Source organism: Lolium rigidum, chromosome 3 (assembly GCF_022539505.1).
Source record: "Lolium rigidum isolate FL_2022 chromosome 3, APGP_CSIRO_Lrig_0.1, whole genome shotgun sequence".
In the NCBI taxonomy this organism is placed as follows: Eukaryota; Viridiplantae; Streptophyta; class Magnoliopsida; order Poales; family Poaceae; genus Lolium; species Lolium rigidum.
Window position 1 is genome coordinate 131428175 of NC_061510.1, and position 23695 is coordinate 131451869.

Sequence of the window (23695 nt, forward strand, 5' to 3'; positions counted from 1 at the left end):
TCCAACTTTGATCCAGGGTTTTGCATTTGTCCATTAAAGATATAATATTGACATGGTAAGCATGAATCAGAACTTTGGAATGTTTATGAGATGAAAAACTCAATGAACGTTTAAAAGATTGTCTTGGGATTCAGATAAAACGAGAGACTTACAGTGACACGGGCAAACCAGCAGCAGACAGATTTGCGTCAACCTTAACCCTATCAGCGCTAGATGCAACGGCGATCTTCAGACCTGCATTTTTGCACTGTATCGACAAAGCAACTTATCACTAATAACACCATTAAGGTGGCAGAAAATTTCAATTCAGGCAACTGCAAATACCTCCATGATGAGTTCCAGAGCCCCTGGGAACCCAATCCCAGAATCTGGCTTAGCATACTGCATAGCAGAACATAATAATTCAGATGGTGCAACCAACACAAATGAAGAATGGACAAAACAGATTGCACCGAAACTTTAACCTTGTTAAGGTATATCTCAAAAAAGCGCTTCTTGGCATTTTCAGTGTTGAAATCTTTCACTCCTTTCACCCTAGCAACACCTCCAAGGAAATTGGCCTCACCTAATCAATTTTAATCCACATTGGAAACAAGTAAAAAATGTGAAGCTGGCAATGGTTCTTTTATGGTACAACACGGATCATCCAAAAAGTTTAAATGTTTCATATCATGTCCACCAAAATGCAGGTGGGTCTGCTAGCAGTAGGCGGCAGCTCGAGAACCTTTCTTCTGTTTTTTTCCTCTTTTGTTGCACATGGATGCTAGGCATGCTTGTTCTGCTATCTTGATGGTACTTGAACCAGGCCATGAGGTCGTATTTTAAAATGTCCACCAATGCAGTGACAGGTAAAAGCATTTATGCGTATCTAAAGGTGTATATGATGCCCCCCATAGGGGGCCTCACAGCCGTTTGGATTTTGGGCCGTCCGATTGAGGTGACGTGGCGCGATCTCGGCCGGCCGTTTCGTCCAGGGCGTAAGGCCCTCCCGCAGACCCGCTTTTTATCCATGGGTCACGTGAAGCCCATCCCGGCCCGGCGACACGCAGACGCAACCCTCGTCCTCCTCTCCCAATCGTCTCGCAGACAGCTGCTCCCCAATCCCTCGCGTTCTTCTCCTCGCGCGTCGCGCGGCGCCGCTCCGCCTCCTGGCCGCCCGTAGTTCTCCTCTCCCATGCCTGTTTCCAACCCCCAACCTTCCCCGCGCACGCGTCGCGCCTCCCGCCGCAGCCAGCGCTAGCCAGCACGCCGCCCCGCAGGAAGGTTGGGGAGAAGCGCCATGGCGGATGAGAAGGAGTCGACGTCGGTCCCGCTCAGCCAGGCGGCCGACGCCGTCGACCCCGAGGACCCGGCCAAGTCGCCGCCGCGCCCCAGCTCGCCCACCGTCTCCACCCACACGAGCCGCCATGGAGCACGAGCAGCCGCCAAACCCTAACAGAGGGCAACGCCTAGGTGAGTCTCCTCTCCCACATCATCTACCCGTGCCTCCTCATGGGGCTCACCCCTACTGGCCCTGTGTGGAGCTGCACCTATACCTCAACGTGACCACCTCTATAGATTCTCTATTTCTCTCCTCTTCCCCCTCCCTTTCTATGATCCACTCACGAACACCTCTCATTTGAATGATTTGTTTGGTGACTGTTAATAGATCGACCCACAGCTCTTGGTGGTGGCTTGAAAAAGAAGCGCAGCCCATACTGACACTATTCTTCTCAACGGCGGAGCCTAAGCCAAGTAAGTTATATGTGCTATGTCTGTCTCCATACCTTGCTAGAATTTTTTTATACTTGTAGTTGGTTTGGATTATATGTGTAGCCTAGCAGATCTGCTTTGTGTGGCAGTAATGGAGAGGTGGTGCCCATTTACTTGCATAGATTAATTTTTCTTTGTATGTAGGCTGTTAGCTAATGTGCAAGAGGTGTATTGTAGGTTGCTGATTTGGTTGGTAATTCTCGGGAAACTATGAGGTGCCTACAGATCGCCTCAGATGCTAAATTGAGATTGAGCATTTTCGCAAAGCTCTATTTGGTGCTGAGCAGGTCTTTCTCTCAGCCTACTAAGCTCACTGATTCTCTTGCAAACATCAACAAGGCTGACCAGCTGATTAGGCATGTTTGGTCTTGTTTTGATACTTTGGTCTTGTTGTGGTCCATGAGAAACCTGTTGCTCTTAGTTCTCTGGATACATGTATGCTTCAGTACCTCTTTCTAGAGGTAATAACTCTATTCTATAATGTCCTTCACAGTACTATTTGAGTATCTAATTATCGGAATAGATTTTATCAATTGTTTAAAGGGGACGAAATTGCTTGGTTATGGTCAGTCTTATACCCTATATATGAGATTTACTATCACTGATTCTTTTTTTATTTAGTACTTGCAGGTTCCTATGGTGAATGATTACCTTGATTCATGGGGATAAATAAGTGTTCGCCCAGATTGAATGTGGGGAATTGGGAAATTGCGGTGCTACTGTGAGGAGGCAAAGTGTGCATCGGTTGGTTGGAAATTGTGCACCATAGTGCGCCCATGGTGGTGTTATTTAGATGTAAGTTTCAATAGCCTCTGATGTTTATATCAATTTCTAAGCTAAGATAGCAGTGCCCAGTTTTATATGTGTTTCTATAGCAGTTTTATGCCGTTTGCTTTCTTGACCATCTAACTGAATATTTATGTTTCTTAGGAACCTATCAACTGTGATATTAAGGAAGTCGGTCTAGAGCAAGTTCTCGGAAAAAATAGGTTGGCACTCAGGTGTTTTCATGTTCTACCATATATGAGACCTGGTTATGTGATAAGAAGCATCTCCACAATTAGTAATACATGTCTAGCATTCTAGAGGTAATATGCATGCTTGAGATATCGTCCTATTTTGGTTTTGGTTTGTGGTTCATTTCATCTTCCTCAACCTTCATCTCTGGTAATTTTATTTCAGTTCATGTTGTTCATCATGGGAGAGGATTCCATTGTCATGTTACCTTTCTTGCATTAAATTCCCATGTGCGATCCCTCTGATTTACATGTTTAGGCGAGGTCCTTGCAGTTGGATATCAAAATGGTCAGGTATTCTTTCCATATCTCTAAAATTTCACTATTTATTTGAAACTTCTAATTAACGGGTGCTATTAGCTAATTATTATGTCATGTATTGTCCTCTTAAAGGTGGCTATTTTTGATGCAAGTCAACTGTCAATGATGTCCCCTGTGGATTGTGCATTGTGCTAGATCTATCTTAGAAAGGTAATGCTACACAATATCTTTGTGATGTGATAACCAGTTCATCTATTTAGATCTTATTGTTGTGATTTTTATTCTTCAATTTTCTTCTCGTCTTTTAATGTATGATACAATCTGATTTTTTTATGTATTATTATGCACTCTTATGTACCAGTCGTTTTTTGGTACCGGTCCTTTTCCTTCTGATGTATCGGTTGCTTTTACGTCATGTTTGGTGCAGTAGAATACTTTCTTCTGCATGGCATATAGATATCGCCTGTTCTTTTGCCACGATTCTCCCTTGGTAGCTCTGTTTTGGCTTCCTTAGTTAGATATGTATCCAGTTCCTTACCCAACCTTATATAAACAGGTCGGCTCTGAAATAATCTTCCTGCTGACACCGCCATTGGTTGTGAAGCCTCCTGGACCTAGGTACGTATTCATGTCCCGAAGCTTCGTTGCCACTTTGTCTACATGCAGGTTTTCGTTGTATAATGTCATCTTGCGTGTTATGCAGCGATTGCAAGAGTACCACCGTTTCAGATGTCAAGAGGGCCTTGTTTGGGAAACCATGTCTGAGCGTGGGTCTAAAACTGTGGAAGAGTTAGCTCCTCATCCTCAGTCTGAAAAGTTGATTACGTGCATATTAACTATTTGTGCTCATATTATTGCATTAGATTATTTTTCATATGAGTTGTTCGCCTTCTATGTCAAGTTGGTCAGGCTGTAATTGATGCTCCAGATTCTCACCTGCCTCATCCACCGCAACGACAGGCAAAACTTCTGGGCTTCCGTCTTTTTTATATTCATCTAATCGTTTTGTTGATTTTGCGCTTTTTGTACAACATGTTGCAGATATATATGTTGTGGATCATGCTGAGAACAGATCATTTAACTGGAGTTCTGTACCTGTCATGTTCAAGTTGCTGAATTACTGAAAGAAGGAGCTAAGGTGGATGCTGCTGATTTATATGGCTATCAGGTCTGTATATAGACTTCTCTTCTGCGTCTTTGGCCCCGTGTTTGCTTTTGGGTATCCAACATTGGTTCCCAACTAAGAAAACTATGTATTGTTGAATATTTGTGTGCCCAAGTGACCAGTTATTATATCTTGCCAAAGAATATGGCAACAAAGTGGCCCCCCTTGATTTCATCAGGTTCGTATTACATACGCCGTATGCTCCCACAGTTGTAGAACCTTGTGTGACAAAGTACACTAAATAGAAGATATTCAAATTAACAAATTAAATTAATGATCTCCTTGCAAAAAAAGGAACAAGGACAAAAAAATAACTAAGTCACTAAATTAGTTGTCAAACATCATAGTCAGTTATGAAGTCAAAGCGAGATACTACTAGAGTTGTTTTGTGGTACCCTGTCTGTGAGTTACAGGGTCGGAGATATGCAGATATAAATGTTGTGTAAAGTTGGATTATATGACTGACATTAAGCGGTGCATCCTGAGTGCCTCACTGGTCTTCCAGGACAAACACTTAAAAGGTGGAAATTGCCATATTTTTTATGTACTCTTCTTACAAGATATTTCATTGGTTCATGTCTAGACATACTTTTATTAGTTTGATTATAATATAATTGCATCTTAATCTGTACTTGTCGTAGGCTCCGTGGGATTTGATGATGTGAATGTGCGAAATCAAGCTATAAATTTCTCCCAAGATGCACACGACTAATCAAATCTCAGAATATCTTGGTACGTCTCTCAGCTTTGCATCTTCATGTAGGATGCAGCAAAGCTAGAGTCAAGAGGTTCAATACAAAATAAGCAATTCAGCTTAAACATTTAAGCTGTCGTAAAAAAACGTGTTCAAATATGAAATGACATTTGCAAATCTTTCCAGGAAAACTAATACAATTTAAGAACTTCAGGTGCATATAGTACAACTATCTGTGAAACATCTTCCATAAAGAAAATTGGTTTCTGATTTTTTTTATCCTGCTTAATCCATGGTGCTATGCGATACTGATATGAATATAATGCCCAATTATATCAGAGCCATTTGGTCCATGTAGAGGCCAACTTGATGCTTACTTTGTCTTGAATGTTTCTGCTTTGGCCAAAATCGACTAGCAGGTTGCTGATTTGACGCGAACTGTTCTGCAATAGTTCTCGTGCTTGTAATCTGTGGCTGGCGCCTGTGCCAACTCCTATTGCAGAACTCATGTTAAACGAGATTGTAATCTATGATTCAGAGTAATATATTAGCTTTCCTCCTAAAAACAAGAATTGGGCTGCACAGAGATGAGTTTGTTCTATACAAGTTTTTTGTGCATTCTTTTTTAAATGAAAGTATTACCAGAAGTATAGTATTGTGGCTGATTCCGTGGCTACTTGAAATGCGACTGAGTGTAGAGCGACAGGTTCAATGCCCACTGCCTATTTGATGAAACGCAGACACTGGGTGTTCTGTTTACGTTATGTTTCTTCATATATTTCTAATGTCCCCCCACATGTACTTTTGGTTCTTTGATTGCTTACTAGGTAAGGTATTGTCTTATTTCTCAAAACAAAAAAGAAAAAGTATTGTCTTCAGTTCATACATTAACCAAGATCACTATATCCAAGCGTGGGACCTCTGAATTTAGACTTGCTATGAAGATGATTTGCTTTAGGTTCCAGCACAGATGATCCTACACCACTTACAGAAACTTTGATACCATTTTGTAATATTTTGCAGGATTTCTTAATTCCTGAGTGACCTAACTTGCAGATTGTTCTTTTCCTATACCTGCATTACTTTGAGATTTTTTATTATGAAATTTATATGGATATACAAATTACTTAGTTCTTCCAATTGATATGGGCTATTTTATGAACTTAGAATACTACCTCCATACCGGATTAATGGGCAATTACGCACTTCGAATAACAAGTTTGACTACTAATTTGGTCAATAAAATATAAGACATATATCACAAAAAATATATTATTGAAAACATTCTTTGAATACGAATCCAACGATATAATTTTTGTGGCATATATCTCATATTTTCTTGACCAAATTAATTGTTAAACTTGTTTCTCGAAATGTGTAATTGCTCATTAATCTGGTATGGAGGTAGTATAATATATCAGCAGTAGAAGTTGATACATTTGTTACTTCAATTTCTCCCAAATCCATAAATGTGCCAATGTTAATCGGCTCTTGCTTATGCGCTACGATTTTGAATCTATTCTCTGTTCAGACAGATTCTCCGTGGAGTTTTTGTGTATGGTTAACTCTTGGACGGAAGTGGTTCGACTCCACCAAGATTCTTTAATTCTCGGAACCGCGTGGATATTTCAAATACTGTAGAATGGACAAGTGGATTCTTTGCATGTATACAAAATTTGATTTATAACCCAGGCAGTGTATCTCCATTTCCCTTTGCTAACCCATTTTTTTATGCATACACAGCCATCGAAGAAGGCACATATGGAGACATAGATCAAGAAGAAAACCGAACTATCATCCTCATATGGGCTCGGTGTTAGACAACCATTTTAGGTGACACCATTCCTCTTTTGTTTGTTTACCAGCCTCTGATTCCAGCCTGTCATGTTATAAACTTCTAATGGATGTTGGTGATGTGTTCTTCGCATGCCCTGGACTATGAATAATTTGTTATTTCTTTTATGGTTGTATTGTACATTTGAAGTAGGTGCCCACTGCCTGATATGGGTAGTAGAATTGGTTACCTTATGTTACCAAGTTTCATGTTTATTGGACCTTGGTAGACTGGTGTAACCTATGTATGTGCTTGTTCCAGTTATGTGAATTCTTAACTCTTCGGTACATTTTATTTATGAATAGTGAGCACCATGTACGATGCCTGGTTCTAAAGTGTGATATGTTTCCCTACTTATCTACATTTTCTTATTTGCCAACTACTTAGCATTGATTTGTATACTTAACATAGAGTTTTACTAGAGGCTAAAATATCAGTTATACCTGGGTGATGCACATGTTTTGCTAAGAGCATGTGGTTGTTCTCTTATCCTGCTATGAAGTGTTTTATAAAAGTTCATTAATGTGAAAGACGGGCCGCGTCAATGGTGTGCATCCTAATGACTTTGTTTTGTCAAAGCTAAAAAAATTAAAATCATATCGACACTTTACCGCCGTTATATAAATGAATATCAACACGAGCTCCACGGGATCGTGCGCCAAGGCGCACATCTAAATCTAGTAAGTATAACTAGCCTCATACATCTGAAGATTTATAACTAGCCCCGGTAGAGTATCAGAAAGCGTGTATCGGTGAATATAAATTTCAGTGCATAATCATCATGAGATGGCATGCTCTCCTGAGTATATTCTGATGCGGCATTGTTTTTTTCAGTTCAGTATACTGGCAGTGACAGAATGTGAAATTATTTAACATTAGAAATGGTAATTTCTGGGGAGTTACGGTTACTGTCAGATAAGCATATGATAAATAAGTGACCAGTACAATTGCCAAGAAATCACAACAGTGCTGAACCTGAGAAAACAGACTAATAGCTTACAATAATATACTACTAGAAAACTTAAGAGCACAGAACTTAGGGCTAGAGCATATCGTCGAATTATTCTGGTGGCAGTATGCTATTGTGGTAGTGGTATACTGTTGGTTACAGTTACACAGCGAAATGGTATATATACTGCATATCCGATCGTCCAGTACGAGCAGTAGCACCGGCAGATAGATCATCACCTGTGCCCGTGAAGGGGATGAAGTCCTCGACGGTGACGTGGACGCCCATCTCGGCGAAGAGGTCGACGGCGGCCTGGCGCGACGGCTCCTCGCTGTTGCAGAGCACGCCGTCCATGTCGAAGAGCACGGCGGAGACCTTCCCCCACGCCCCCGCCGCCGCCTCGGTCTGCGGCGAGGAAGACGCCGGGGCGGAGGCGGCGACGACCCTGCGAGGGAGTCGCGGAGCGGCGGCGGTGGCCCGTGACCGGGGGGCTTTGGGGAGGAGGATGGGGCGGGGCGGCGGCGCCGGGGAGGTGGGCGGGTAGTGGCGAGAGGCGAGGAGCGGGTGGAAGGTTCTGGAAGGCGCGATTTGGCGCGCCATGGTAGCCGTTGGGGAGTGGGAGGCTGGAGCGCGTGCGGTGGTGGTTGGGGACGGGTTTATGTGGCGGGGCGGCCGCGGTGCACGAGTGGATGGGTATCCGCGGCGGAGTGAGATCAGGTGACATGCACCTTTTGCATGTCACCGTGTGACATGCGGTCTAAACCTAAATTTAAACTTTGCGAAAAAATCTGAAAAAAATCATGCATGTTCACAGCACATATTAAGACAACCCCTAAAATTTTCAGATCAAAATTCGAAACATACGTCGAGAAACAAAAAAGAGAAACTCAGATGTGAATAGTCTCAGAGAAACTCAGATTTGAATTCGGGAACTATTCATGACAGATTTCTCTTTTTTGTTTCTCGACGTATGTTTCGAATTTTGATCTGAAAATTTTAGGGGTTGTCTTAATATGTGTTGTGAACATACATGATTTTTTTCAGATTTTTTCGCAAAATTTAAATTTAGATTTAGGCCGCATGTCACACGGTGACATGCAAAAGGTGCATGTCACCTGATCTCACTCCATCCGCGGCTGTGCTTTGCTGCTTGCTGCTTGTGGCAGGCAAACTGCCCCGGCTCATGCCTTGCTTGCCTCTGGGGTCTGGGCTGTGGCACGCACACAAACTGCGATTGTGCAGCCTTATCTATTCTTGGACGTGATCGTCTGATCGACTCGAATCACACGAAAATGGAAAACGAAAATGAGGCGCGAGGAACGTTCCTGAGGTGAGCGGTTTTTTTAATCCAAAAATAAACTACAGTAGATAAGACAAAGGGGTTTGCTCCGGTACAACCCCTCCCCCAAACTCAGTATTATAAACGGTGGAGATTAAATCGTACCTCTTCGTAACTGAGGTGTTTAGTTGATTTGTAAATAAGATCTGACCCTATTACAAATATGGCTCTTCTACCTACGTATGTCACCACAAACATAGGACAGGATTTCCACGACGCTACCTTGACGATGGACACCGTGCAATTTTTCTTGCCGGTGAATGCAGAGTTCACGAAAAGGAACGGATCGTCTCCAGCGCGGAGCGGGAGTTGATGGCGACAGCGCACGCGCCACCGGTTGCCGATTGCGGCAGCCCTCCCTCACCGCGGTGGAGCGTCCTGGGCAATGGTAGCCGGCATCCCGTTGCTCTCGCCGGTGGTAAGTGATGCGCCAGCAGGTGGTGGCCGGCACGAGCTCTGGTGTCTGCAAGTAGAGGAGGCAAGCCGGTAATTGTGAGCAGAGAGCCGGTGGGGACCTCGAGCTGTACAAAGTGAAAGATGGCGAAGCCCCTGTCGCTGAGTATTGTCCAGCAATGAAGACGACGACGTGGTTGAGCGATTCTCCGCTGTCCAAAGCTGGCCTCCGGCCGTCCGCCGATTATACTAAGTAGCCAAGCTAGCTAGCTACTCAATCAACTACTGTCTTTACTCTTTCGTTGCTTTGTAGCTAGCACACACGAATTCAGCGCACTTGAATCGATCAACTGGTAGGTTTCGTTGTCATTCTCCAGGATAAACTCGACCCACTCCGTGAGTAAAGATTTGGGGCTCACACGAATAATTAGGTAATTAAGGGCTAAAGAGAATATTTACCTTTACTAAGTTTGGAGGGGAGGGGGTTGTACAGGAGCAAACCCCTAAGACAAATAATCTAGATAAACTGTATGAGAATTCCTTATATGACACTACTTCTAAATATGATTCCTTATTTGACATTCAATTTTTCCGCTTCCCTACATGACATATAAGGCAAAAAAAATTACACTTGGTGTCATGTTGGGAAGAGAAAAATTCCAAGTGCCAAATAAGGAATCATATTTAGAAGTAGTGTCATATAAGGAATTCTCTCATAATATAAATGTCATAGTATCTTACATAGAAGGGAAATTCTATAGAGAAGCGCCGCATCGGCTCCCCTTCTGTGCGGCGGCTCGCGAGATTCGCAAAAACGCATCGCTCCTATATACGCCGTACGTCCTAGCTGGAACTTAGAGCATCCCCACTCGTTGGCGTTCCCCACGCCCAAATCCGGCGAAATTTTCGTCCGGATTGGAGGAAGATTTGGCGTGGGGAGGAGTAGTTTCCTAGTCGTGTGCTCCCCAAGCGGCGTTTCTCGGGGAAAAAGAGGATGGCTTGGGGAATCCGGACGAAAGAGGAGACACGTGGGCGTGGGCGGTTGGTTTAGCTTCATCCGGAGTCCCCGGGAGACTCCCGGGAAACCGAGGATGGCATGGAGAGTCCGGACGAAAATAGGCTCAAATCCGGACCAAAACGAGGAACCGGGGCCTGACTGGACCGTTTTTCGCCGTCCGGATGAAAAAAAGTGGTCGTGGGGGGCTGTGTGGGGAGACGAGTGGAGATGCTCTTATCCCTCCACGCGTTACTCTCAGCCGCACAATCTTTCTCACTTTTCTCTCTCGATCTAGAGAAGCACCATCCCGCGGAGAGCACCAGAGAGGTCGTTGCCTCCGTGGATGCAGCAGGCCGCCGTCGCCGCCATTGAGGGCTCCGCGGTGGCCGGTGGGCCGCGCCAAGTTTGCTGGTGGGGCGCCGCGGGAGCAGCGCCGAGGTTGCCGGTGGGGCTCTGCGGGTATAGCGCCGCCGTCGACCGTGGGGACGGCGCGGGAGCAGCGCCACCGTCGAAGGTGGGGGCGCGGCGCGTGGAGGTTGATGTCAAGCCGGCGTAGACAGTTGAGGCGCGGTGGGAGCAACACCGCGCGTGCGAGTTGTGGCCTCCACGACGTCCGCCGGTGGGGCGCCCGCGGAAGCAGGACCACTCGTGGAGATTAAGGTCACGCCGCCATCATCCCTTGGGCCCCGCAAGAGCTGCACTACGGTGGAAGTCCGGTTGCGGACAAGGAGTATTTCGGCTGCAGCATCGTGGCAGTTTCGCTTCAGGAGGGTCGCGCGTTCATCGTCGGTGATCTTCTCTCCTCAGTAAATGTTGGCTTCGAGGGGCGCCATGGGGCATGGCCACTAGTAGGAAAAGCCTCATCAGTGGCGCACGAAAAATGGATTCTGTGGCGCATGGGAGGTGCGCCACAGAAACGTCGCCACAAAAATAAGGTTTACGTGGCGCACTCGCTCATGCGCCACGGAATTAAGGTTTCGTGGCGCACGTGTCCTTAGGTGCGCCACGTGAAAGCGTGCGCCACAGAATTGGTTTTTAGTGCGCCACGAGAATTTGCTTGTATTATACACGATTTTGTGCTGCTCGCTATACACATACACATGCGGTTTATAGACAGCAATACGGATACACGGATACACAGGTTATATACGGCAACATTCGGATATAATATAAATATCATGTACATTGCACAGATATAACATAGACATCATCATCACATTACTTAGAGCCCGATCGAGATACATATATAGTGGCAAGTGTCAAATGTTTTGCATACAACTCTTAATTCATACAAAATTCACAATTTCGAGATACAAAGTAGTCTTCATCCGGTTCCTCCTTTGCTCCGTCATCTCTACCCACCAGGCTCGCTTGCATCGGGGTCCTTCATCCAGTTCCTACTATGATGAAAATGGAAGAAAGTGAGACCAACAAGTCCGATGCACAAGAGAAATGGAATAAATGCCTCATACATTGTTGGTCAACACAAATATTAACATTCGGGGACGGTGTAAGTGAGACCAAGTCCGATGCACAAGAGATTGATATTTGTGCTATCTTACCAGGCTCACTTACGCCGCCCCCGAGTGTACGGTGACCAAACATTTTAATCATCGGCATTTTGAAAATGTCAAAGCAAATGGAATGACAAAATGGAATAAGTGCCTCATACATTGTTGGTCAACACAAATATTAACATTTAGGGATGGCGTAAGTGAGACCAAGTCCGATGCACAAGAGATTGATATTTGTGCTATCTTACCGAGCTCACTTACGCCACCCCCAAGTGTACGGTGACCAACATTTTAATCATCGGCATTTTGAAAATACCAAAGCAAATGGAATGACAAGGGCCTCATACTTTGTTGGTCGAAACAAATATTAACATTCCGGGACGGAGTTAGCGAGCCAGGTAGGATGCACAAGAGATTGATATTTGTGCAATCACACGAGGCTCACTAACACCGCCCCTGAGTGTACGGTGACCAAGCATTTTAATCATCGGCATTTTGAAAATCTCAAAGCAAATGGAATGACAAAATAGAATATGTGCCTCATACATTGTTGGTCAACACAAATACTTTGCGAAGGGCCCCCTTTCCCCGGTCGGCGTTCCGTCAACGGGTGCTTGACGACACAACAACGCCGATCTGCATCTCCGGCGCGAGAACCACGCCGGTCCTCGCTGTCCGGTGAACGAGTCCTTGATGCAAAGACCGTGCCGGCCTGCCCGGCATTATGTCGGGCCGTGTTGCCGCGCTTCAAGCCGTGTGTCCCGCGCCCTGCATTGTTCGCCTTCTTGCCGGTGAACCAATAGGCTGATCGTTGGAATAAGGAAACCGATGAAAGCCGGTCGCAAGATTAAATTGCGATCGGCCGTCATCGGATTCCTTATTCCAACGATTAGTCTATTCGTTCACCGGGCAAGAAGGCGAAGAGTGCAGGGCGCATGATCGACACGGCCTGAAGCGCGACAACAGGGTCGGCATGATGCTAGGGGGCTGGCACCGTCTTGGCATTAAGGACTCGTTCACGTACTCGGACGGTGAGAGAAGAAAAGTGGTGCTCTGCGCCGGAGAGGCATGTCGGCGTTGTTGTCTCATCAAGGACTCGTTCACGGAACGGCGGCCGTGAAAGGGGGCTCATCTACAAAGTATATTGCGGCGTATAGGTGACCAAACATTCTAATCATCGGCACTAAAATGGAAGAAAGGCCAATGCAATTAAGAAGTAGCTAGTATGAACTAAATGGAATGCCTCATACTTTGTTGGTCGAAACAAATATGAACATCCCGGGATGGCGTTAGTGAGGCCGGGTAGGATGCACAAGAGATTGATATTTGTGCCATCACACCGGGCTCACTAGCGACACCCGGAGTGTACGATTGACCGAACATTCTAATCATCGGCACTAAAATGGAAGAAAGAGCCAAGTGGTATCAACTAAATGGAATGCCTCATACTTTGTTGGTAGAAACAAATATTAACATCCAGGGATGGAGTAAGTGAGGCCAGGTAGGATGCACAAGATATTGATATTTGTGCCATCACACCAAGCCTCACTTGCTCCACTCCCGAGTGTACGAGAGATCGACCAACCATCTAATCATCGACAAGTACAAAAACACCACCAAACCAGCAACCATGGTGACATAAGTCAAGATGCACAAACACACATAGCATGCATGGAGCGGATGCTCCAAAGGGATTATTCATCACTTGGTATATAGACCAAGTGATGCTGGCAAAAGAGAGGCCAATCAAGAACCGAGTAAATCCGAGTAAGTGATAGATATGCCTAAACAAGCAACAACACATAGCATATCCCAGCTAACCGGATGAGACAAGTCTTGGTAGCCAACTTAATCACCTAGCACCACCTAGCCTTTTAAAACCATCGAAGCAGTCCTTTTTCTTCAAAGGATACCACAGGTGGCATTCATTTACATGATCCCTCTCTGTGGATATCTCTATTTTCATCAAAGCCAACAAGAAATAGATCATAAGGCATCAATTAAGGAGGCAACCAGGGACAAAGGCATCAATTGGGGTAATGTTAAAATGTTTGTCTCCATATTTGGGAGAAATTTTTAATATTGGAGTCTAGCTAATGGAAATCAAGAACTAGTCTTGATCTCCAAATGGTGATTAGAGGGAATTTATTCATCTTAAGCAACATTAGGGACAAATGGGATCATGCAAGGGACTTGGGTCATTTGGATCATAAGGCATCAATTAAGGAGGCAACCGGGGACAAAGGGAAACATTTGATGATCCATTATCATAGGCAACAAAGCGACAACTTTTCCCCTCTAATCTAGCTAGAGTCCTTAAAAGAAATCCATCATAAGCATGGTCAAATACACATATATAGCATGGGGCGAGATGCTCCAAAGGGATTATATATTCATCACTTGGTAATTTGGAGAGCAAACAAGCGAGTAGCCATAACACTCAATCCAATAATATAGTAATTTGGATCATAGGGCATCAATTAAGGAGGCAACCAGGGACAAAGGGAAACATTTGATGATCCGAGTAAGTGCATGACACTTTGAGCTACCAAGAATAAAGGCCAACGGTGGATAAACATCCGCTCAACCATTTCTTGCACTAGAGGAAAAGTAACCAACATTGAAACTTGAACAGTCAAGTGACACTACAATCCAATAATATAGTAGCATACCATAAGCTCACAACAATCCATCATTTTCTTCACAAGGATACCACAAGTAGCATACCATAGTAGGATTTCATGCATTTAAATGAACCGAGTAGCATCAAAACCAACCAAATGTCCAACTAGCAAGCAATACCAAGTGAGCAAGTCTTCATTACCTTGTACGAGGTTCGAGACAAGGATTTATAGAACAAGTACAAAGAGGCAGAGGCGAGAGGCATAGACAATTTCTATAAGCATATAGAACACTCCAATTTCTATAAGCATAGACAATTTCATTGTCACATCTTTCTATAAGCATCACTAGCAGCAGCGAGCAATGCATATGAACACCATATACGAGTACGGTTCGGAACAATTTCATTGTCACATTGTACGGGTTCAGAACAACATATAGAACACTCCAATAAGCATCACTAGCGAGCAGCAGCAATGCATATGAATACCATATGAAGCAAAACGATTAGGGGCAATGCATCCGGAGCAACGACAACAATACATCCGGAGCGAGCATTTCGTCGAGCACGTTGTGCTCGCGCGGGGGAGGAAGAGGGAGGGGAGGGGAGGAAGAGGGAGGGAGCTCACCGACGACAACAACAGTTGTGGAGGAGCTCACCGACGACGGCGGCAAGGGTGGAGGTCGCGGCGGCTCCTCCACCTTGACGCGACGGCGGCCCCTCCTCGCGGCGGCCCCTCCTCGCCGTAGCGGCGGCTTGTGCCGCAGGTGGCGGGGATGGGAGGAGCGTGGCGGCAGGCGGCCCTCGCGTAGGAAGGCGGCGGCGACGGCGGCGGCGATGGCGACGACCATGGCGGCGCGCGGTGAGGAGAGGGAGAGGGGAGAGGCGCGCGGTACGGATCGAGAGGTGAACGAGGCGTGGGCGGGGGAGGGCACGGGATGATATAGCTAAGTTCCCTTAGTTCCGTGGCGCACCGGAACAAGTGCGCCACAGAATCAACTACTTACGTGGCGCACCAAAGCAAGTGCGCCACGAAACAGTGATTTACGTGGGCGCGGCGTGCCGCGTGCGCCACGAAATACGTACACCGATAATTGGGGGAGACAGGTTGTGGGGCCCGCCAAGTTTTTGTGGCGCATGGTCGGTTGCTGCGCCACAAAATTAAGCTATTTCTGTGGCGCACCGAGCTTTGTGCGCCACAAAATAAGTTTCTGTGGCGCACTCAAAAAGGTGCGCCACAGAACTAAGCTTCGCCTATAAGGGTTTTCCTACTAGTGGGCGTTGCGGTTGTTCTTGACTACAAGGTCACTCCCGTCTGTATCAGCAAGGTGAAGCTGATACATGATGGTTGATCCATAGAGTTGTTCACTACACAATTACCTCTGATTTTCAGTTTATGACTTATAATTGATGTCAGTTGATAGTTGTTTGTAAATAATCTCGAAGTCGCTTATAATTAATCTGATAGTTCTCTGTAAATAATCTGGTAGTGGTCTGTGTAAATAATCTAGTAGTTGATACAAAAAAAAACTTGGTTGGTGCTGTTACACCTGTATCGGAGAACCTGGCAATTCTTCCGAAAAATCTGAAAGTTGTTTGTAAAATCTCATTAGTCCTTTGCTAATAACCTGGTAGTTGATCTAGAAAACTTCATAGCTACTGTTCTTTTCACAAATCTTGTAACTATTGTCAGTAATCTGATAGTTGTTTTTACATAACCTGGCAGTTAGTACATGTAATCCGGTGGTTGTTTCTTTCAAATTATCTGGTAGTACAAATGTGCAATTGATAATTGTGTAATCGCCTGGTACTTAAGTATACATATTTGGCAATCGTGTATAAAAATCTGGAAGCTGGTTCAAAAAACTGATACTAAGATCCAATCCGCCGGCTCGGTCTTCCGGAGGTGCTCATAGAGGTAGGGTGTGCGTGTGTGCGTTCATAGGGGTGAGCGTATGCGCGTGTATGTAAGCGCCTGCGTTTGTACTGTGTTTCTCAAAAAAAAAAAAAACTGATACTAAGTTTTTCGAGTAGTTAATTTTAAATACTTGGAATATTTTAAAAAATCATGTTCTATACTGAAAGATTTGATAAATATTTTTTAAGCTGGCTAGTTAATTTTAAATATTAGTGCTAAATATTCCGTGACAGTCTAGTACGGTGTAGTATACTACTAGTGGCACGCCACTCATGCACTAATAGCTACTAGCAAGCAGCCTAGATCTAGGCGGGTCTGGTGATTTTCGTTTGCAGACCAGTATGCCTGGGTAGCCTGCGAGTGCATGCATCGCTCGCATGACACGGGATGAGACCAGACCACAGCCAGCCTGAACTTTTGTCGTACGATGTTGCGGTAACGCGTTTAGCAGTTCGGGTTGCCAGACTGTCATTGGTTGGATGCTACCGCCGCACGAGATGAGGAATATGCGGCGCCGCTGCTTAGTCTTGTCCTACATAGAAATTGGATATATCAAGAAGCATACCTACTAAAATTTTGGTTGCATTATATTTATTTGAACAACATCATTCTTTATAGACTCTTCAAAATAAAATCTTCAATAATATCCTCATAATCAATTTTCTCCAACACTTTACTCTCAAGTGCTATTGTGTCCAAATCATTGAGTCTTTGTTGTGTCATCGTAGTACGCATATAGTACTTCAATAGCTTCAATTTAGAAAAGCTTCGTTCTACTGATGTAATAGTGACAAGAATGATCAACAAAACTCTATATGCAATACTTGCACTGGGAAAACAATCTTGGTGACTTGCATCAGGGGTGCAATCAAGTATGAAACAGAAATACTTTGCACGCTTTATTTTCTTAATAATTTTAGACCTAATAGAAAAGGCAAGCAGGCGTAGCAACTCATTCTGAATCTTAAAATCAAGATAATGGACATGAGTTTCATCATTTGTAATACGACAAACATGCTCTTAAATAACAGAGTTAAATTCAGCCAACATCTCTACCAAACCCAAGAAATTACCATTGCTCTCTTCATACAACTTGCTCTTACTACCATGAATGGCTAGATTATGCTTGGCAAGAAATTTCCCAATGCAAACGTTTTTGAATAATACCTTTCTCCAATGGTCATTTTCTTTCTCAAGTTGTTCGTTGAGCTGCTACGCAACTTATACCAATTGGTCATATTCAAAACATGATATGCACTTGTCTCGTGCTCATTTAATCTATGGATAATATGTGTCCAATCATTACAACCTTCATTTTCCAACTGACCCGCTTCCCTTTTGTAAATAATTTACAACCAAAGCAAAAGACCCTATCGAGCTCCTTAGAGTACATGAGCCAATCCCTGTCATGCTGCACCCTATTGGATAAAAATCTAGTATAGAATAGCGCAAAAACCCTTTTAGAATATCTATCTTTGGGACCTTTTTTAATTCATAAGTCTTTTCTTGAACCCTTTTCTGCTAAAATATCAATTTGTTTCTGATCAAGAGAATCCGAGTATCTTGGATCAAATATATCATGTTGAAAGGAATCATTGGCATCCGCAATAGGTGAAGTATTCAATTTAACATCAACATTCTCTACCTCAACATTATTTTCTCTCTCAGTTTGACCGTCTGTACGATCAATGTAAGGAACAATAGCACGTGCAAGGATTGAACAATCAACATCATGCTGACTGATTATCGGAGGACACTTTTGATTTCTTTTTAACAAACATGTCCATTGCCCCCTTTTGAGTTTGAATAAGTTCTTCTTCCTTTTATATTTTCTTACGCTTTTGATAGCTAGCTGAATCCAGGTTTTCCCATGTTGACTCCTACAAAAATAGATGAACAAAAGTACAATATAATTAGACGAATTTGCCGGTTGATCGGAGGAAGAAGAATTGCACTAAAGTTAGGGTTAGGCGGACACGAACTTACGTGCGACTCTGGGAGTGGCCGAGCGTGACTTCCCGGTGGACTCCTGGCGACTTCAGAGTGCCAGAGCAGCGTCGATTTCCAGCCTGAGTGGGGCGCCGGAGAAAAAGGGGGGCAAGGAGGGGACTAGGGCAGAGACGCAGGGTGAGGGTCGCAGCCTCACGCAGAGGGAGTCGAGGCAACGAATCGATCGCTGGCATGGGTGCATGGATTGAATTCCTTGTTACCTGCCTCGAACGATAGCGCTAGGCGCTGGCTGTTCGTGTTCTCTGCTCTCTCGTATGTGATCAATCGGCAAAGCCCAGCCCATATACATGCCTATACCAAAAAAATTGGGCCGTGTGGGGCGCACGCGGTGCACTCCTGCAGGCGCAAATGTGCGGCGCAAACAACAACACATGTGATACTCTCGCTCAAGAACAATGTAGTAAAAAGAGTCAGACTTAGTTGATCGCACCAATGCGGGTGAAGTAACCTAAGGATTCGCATGTACTCATGCAAGTGTATTCCCCCAAATACATTACCGTATCTCTCCTATATAGGATTTCGAGAGACACGGTTCCGAAAGCATGCTCGATCTCCCTGTTTGCGTTCCACGTTGAGAAGCGGGATGCATAAGACCTAGAGGCTGCACAAAGCTCTAGTGTAACTTTGGTATTGTGTGTGGTGGTAAAGTTACGATGTGGTTCTTCTCATAAGGTTGGGGTCGGGAAGATGTGGGGCCAATACCACCTATGTGTAGGTAACCCCATACACCGAGTATATATTGGTAACCATGTTGTTAACAATGTGTCCGCTAAGATTCATGATGAATTACAATTAAATCTTTCCCAAACACCAAGGGTCTAAGCCCGGCTTGGCTCATCCATGAAACACGACATGCATGTGGGGCATGAGCCACTCCTATTCTCTCCCAACTAGCAATTAGGGATAAATTTTAGCCTCGACTCTTGAGAATTCGAACATTTTTCATGAGCCAAAAGAACAACAAAATGCAACGACCCCACACCAAGTCTAAGAGGCACATTAGATTATATGTGTTCTAGTGTGATGTTTATATACTAAAATTTTAGTGGAAACTATTAAGTTGAACTTTCACCTAAAACTTCACACTACACACTATGATTAAACATAATTTGACAATGGACTATAACATAAATTTAAAAATTGTGAGTGTAAGTTTCACACCAAATCTCGATCGATACATGTGGGTGTCATACTCCAATGCTTCTTCATGAGTTGTCGGTCCCTAGGAAGCTCAATTGTGTGAAGTCTCAACTATAATCGGTAAGTAGTTAACTTAGTGGCATACACTGAAATGAGTCACATCTATATATTGCTACAAGCAAGGCATATATTAGCAGAAAGCTCTTCGTAGGACGAGCCCAGTGGAAAAGTCGACGGAGCATTTAAAAAAACAAAGGCAAAAGGTTTACCTATTTCCATTAAATAAGAAAAGAGCTTTTGCATTTACATGGGAGAAAAGAAGATCTCCCAACAACTAGGAACACAAAATATTATCCTCCCTGCATAATATGACTTATGTGTTTCGCACCCATGGTTACCCAAAGTTCTGCCACTTTCTTGATGGTCGCTAGAAGGATAGGAGAAGGGGCAGATTTGTTGTGGAAGACTCTCGTATATCTTTGGTTCCATATAGTCCAACTTGTTAATTAGCATGGTGAGGGTGGTCATTGCCTTGAAGTTTTGAGTCGTGGAGCTAGACATGGCCATCCACCACTTCTAGATGGATGGCTCGGCTGGCCGCTCGAAGATGTCAATGGATGTGAGCCCGATCCACTTCTTGACCGACAACCAAAATCTTTCGGAGAAGCAGCATCGTGTCTCGTTAGATTGCTTGTAAAATGGGCAAAGCCCATAATTAGGCCACCCTCTCTTCTCAAATGTGCATATCCTATTTTGGATGGCCAGCCAAGCAAAGAGTTAATCTTGGGAGGAGCCCAAACCTTCCACACTGCCTTGTTCATGCGGGAAAGCATCGATCCAGAAAATCTGTGCTTTTTGGTCCGAGAGCATTGAATATTCACCATTTTTTGTGGCGTTAGAGCATCTCCAGCCGCGTCCCCCAAACCGTCCCCCAAACCGCGCCGGATCGAGCGTTTGGGGGACGTGTTTCGTTCGTGCCGCGTTTGGGGGACGTCGCTCCCGGCCGCGTCCCAAACGCCGCCCCCAAACATTTAAAGTATTTTTTTGGCTAGAAAGAAACTATTTAATAATATTCAAATCGGTTGAACATAAACAAATTATATATAAAACTTCGAAAAAATATAATTAAATACATATAAACTATCTACTTCTTCTTCTTCGGCGATGGCCCCGCCTCGTCGTCGTCATCGCGGTGGCGCTTCTGCTCGTCACCTCTTCCAGAAGAGGCGGTGTCGGCGCTCGACGCGTCGTCGTCGCCGGTGCTCGTCGGCTGCGCCTTGGCCTTCGCCTTCGCCTTGGCCTTGGCCTTGGCCTTGGCCTTGGCGGCCTTCGCCTTGGAAGCCTTCGCCTTGGCCGCCTTCGCCTTGGCCGCCTTCGCCTTCGCACGGGCCACCGCCGCCGCCGCGGCCTCGCTTCTCTTCTTCCTCCTCTCTCCGGCCCGGCCATTCCTCCTGCCGTCCAGCCGGCGGCGGGGATTCGTCGCCGGCCGCTCGGCGTCACGGCTCTCTCCCGCCAATGGCGCCGGCCGGCGGGCTTTCCCTCGCCGGGAGGTGTCGGACGGGAGCCGGGAGATGTAGCTCATCGTCGGCCTGGAGGTGTCGGATGAAGGCTTGGATGAATGGTGGCGTGCGTACGGCGTACGTACGGGTCTTATTGAGCGCGGATGAACGGCGGCGCGAGGTCGAAGAGAGCGGCGGTTGCTCTTCGAGGAGTCGGCGCTCCATTCCGGCGGGGTTGGCGCGTCGTCGACGCGCTTGCCAATGCGGCGGTTCCGCTTCCCGTCAAGCGCACCGTCGCTACGTATGTGGCGGTTGAGCGTCCGAGCCGCCGACGGGTCGGCCCCGCGCCTCCTCGCCTCTCATTTCGTTGTGTCGGCGTGCCCGGTGCGTCCCACGTGGGACGGGGACGGGCTCGGGACGCCGGACACCGAATGGGGGCGCGCCGGACAAGAGGGCTTTGGGGGACGCGGCTGGAACGCTTTTTTTGTCCGGCGCGCCCCAAATCGCTTTGGGGGACGGTTTGGGGGACGCGACTGGAGATGCTCTTATACACAATAGAGTTCTCGACCTCCCTAAGTTGGATCTCCTTTTGCACCCAAAGAGAGATGAACTCTGTAACGTGGGGAAATGAGAAATTGTCCAAATTAATTTTATTAAGAGGTTTGATGTCCTTGGGTATTTTCCCCGCTTAAGCAAGGGAAGTTCTGAAATGGTGCAAACCGACCATTTTTAATGGTGATGATACTACAAGCGTAGAAGAGGTTCATATCTAAGTCTTCATATGGGTTGCCCAAACCACAAACTTGCCAATATGAAGAGACCTCCATCAATTTTTTCCTCTTCTCACTTTCCAAAAACTAAAAACACTCCTACATCTACATGCACGCACGGCTACGCGTACAATATCATTTGACACGTACTGTAGTCCACTTTTTCAATACTCGGTCCGCCTTTTTAAGAGATTGGGAGTGATATATCACGAATTCAAAATTGATACTCGTAATTTATATTCAATTTGCATACAGCTAGGCAGTACTATACAAATAGTCCAGGGTTATTATAAACTTAGGGAGTAAAAGAAAACAAGTGCTACCAGTTTCGGAGTTTTTTCGTCTAGACTAGAGGAGATAGATCCTGATTATTCTGAAACGCAATCCCACCTCAAATCGATCGATCAATGGAGAGTAAAGACGCAGCACAAATTGCACAATGCAGGATTAATTTTCTTTAATTAAGGGGTAACAGCTGCTAGTACGATACAGACAAAACTTCACTACTAACGAGAACGGCTCAATCAACAACCACTTGACGCCTCATCCCAATCCCACCAACCAAATTTCGCGGAAAAAGTCCCAAAAAATCAAGTTCAGTGCTTTACAGTCCGTCCGATTAGTTTAGGCGGCGGCCTCAAAGTCCACGGCGAGTATTCTGGCGAGCGCTTGGAGCCCCACGCCGCCGTCGCCGTCGCCCGCCACGCTGATCATGGCGCGGACCTCGTCGTCGTCGACGGGCATGCCGGCCCAGCCGAGGTAGGCCTTGAGGTCCTCGAAGCCGACCTTGCCGTCCCCGTCGCGGTCCATGAGGCGGAACGCGTCCTCCATCGCGGACGTGGCGGCCGCGGCGCCCTTGGGGGCGCCGAGGAGACCCTCGAACTCGTGGTACTGCACGAAGCCGTCGCGGTCGGCGTCGGCGGCGGCGATCATGGCCGCGATGTCGTCGTCGCTGGCGGCGGCGTCGGCGCCGGTGTTGGCGGTGGCGTAGAAGGTCTTGAGGTCGTCGCGGCTGATGCGGCCGTCGCGGTCCGCGTCCAGCACGTCGAACGCCGGCCGCAGGTCCCCCGCGCCGGCTGGGAGGTCGAGGCCCGCGTACCTGCCGCCGGGACACATGCTTGCTGGCTCGCTGCTGCGGTGGTGCTGGGATGGAACGGGAAAAGGAAACCGCGGAGTAGTCTTCAGCTGGATCGGAACGCGTCCTCTGTTTTCTCGGGAGCAGGCAGAGAGAGGGACTAATTGCGGTTTGGGTATTCGTTTGAGAGGAGGGGAGGCCCGGATTTATAGGCGAGGGAGCGGGATTCTCCAGCTCGGCAGGAGCGTTTCCGTGGACCGGGTCTACGGGAACCGGTCCATTGGATCGTACCTTTTGATCTGGCAGATTTGCACCGGGTGAGGGGCGTTTCGTGGAGGTGGTGGGCTACGTCCTGGGGACAAGCCCCGTTTGTCAACACGGAGAAATATCAGCATATAATTAAATGGTTAACATTATTAAATGGTTTGATTTTTCGATGTGAGGTGCGAGGCAGCTTGGAGGGCAAGGAGCCGTCCATGCGATGCCGGCGCTACGGCCAAGTTCACGCCGGTCCAAGACGGATGACATGTAGGGTGACGTCAACGGTCAGTCTCCGAGAGCAGTCTCCGTCCGTGTGAGATACGTCGTGCCGTCAGCTTGGGGGATTCGACGAACCGTACAATCCTAGCAATTGCTCGTGAGCCCGTGTGGACGTGTGGTGTAGCCGTGTCAATGATTTTGCACCTTTCGGAAGGAAAGCTCGCACGTGACTGTTTTCAAGAGTGAAAGGTGCGGTGCCACGTCTA

The 23695-nt window shown here is 46.1% G+C and overlaps 2 protein-coding genes and 1 long non-coding RNA gene across 10 annotated transcripts in view; 1 reads left to right on the top strand and 2 right to left on the bottom strand.

The window, feature by feature from the left end:
• LOC124702343 (protein SUPPRESSOR OF QUENCHING 1, chloroplastic) overlaps positions 1-8286 on the bottom strand; it is a 28672-nt gene extending 20386 nt beyond the window's left edge. For all 3 annotated transcript variants that reach the window (XM_047234472.1, XM_047234471.1, XM_047234470.1), the window contains exons 1-4: positions 7911-8286; positions 465-565; positions 325-381; positions 153-247 (exon numbers count right to left, since the gene is read on the bottom strand). In XM_047234472.1, coding sequence (XP_047090428.1) covers positions 153-247; positions 325-381; positions 465-565; positions 7911-8271 — 614 coding nt within the window. In that variant the 5' untranslated portion in view covers positions 8272-8286. The remainder of the gene's footprint in view (positions 1-152; positions 248-324; positions 382-464; positions 566-7910) is intronic.
• On the top strand, positions 1382-7057 carry LOC124702344. Of its 6 annotated transcripts, none has more exons than XR_007002419.1 (11): positions 1382-1452; positions 1649-1734; positions 1930-2213; positions 2374-2547; positions 2683-2840; positions 2935-3062; positions 3162-3239; positions 3586-3647; positions 3733-4926; positions 6420-6553; positions 6632-7057. It is a non-coding gene; the product is annotated as an uncharacterized LOC124702344 (long non-coding RNA). The 6 variants fall into 6 exon arrangements; XR_007002422.1 differs by having other exon boundaries at positions 3733-4715; positions 4836-4926; positions 6420-7057; XR_007002418.1 differs by having other exon boundaries at positions 6420-7057.
• Positions 8287-22306: 14020 nt separating the features above from the next.
• Positions 22307-23113, bottom strand: LOC124698237 (calcium-binding protein CP1-like). The gene has a single exon (XM_047230745.1). The coding sequence runs from the start codon at positions 22988-22990 to the stop codon at positions 22499-22501; it is 492 nt and encodes a 163-aa protein (XP_047086701.1). The 5' UTR covers positions 22991-23113; the 3' UTR covers positions 22307-22498.
• Positions 23114-23695: the final 582 nt, after the last annotated feature.

Excerpts from the sequence above, each read along its gene's own strand:
- LOC124698237 (XM_047230745.1), bottom strand. The coding sequence starts at position 22,990 with ATGTGTCCCGGCGGCAGGTACGCGGGCCTCGACCTCCCAGCCGGCGCG.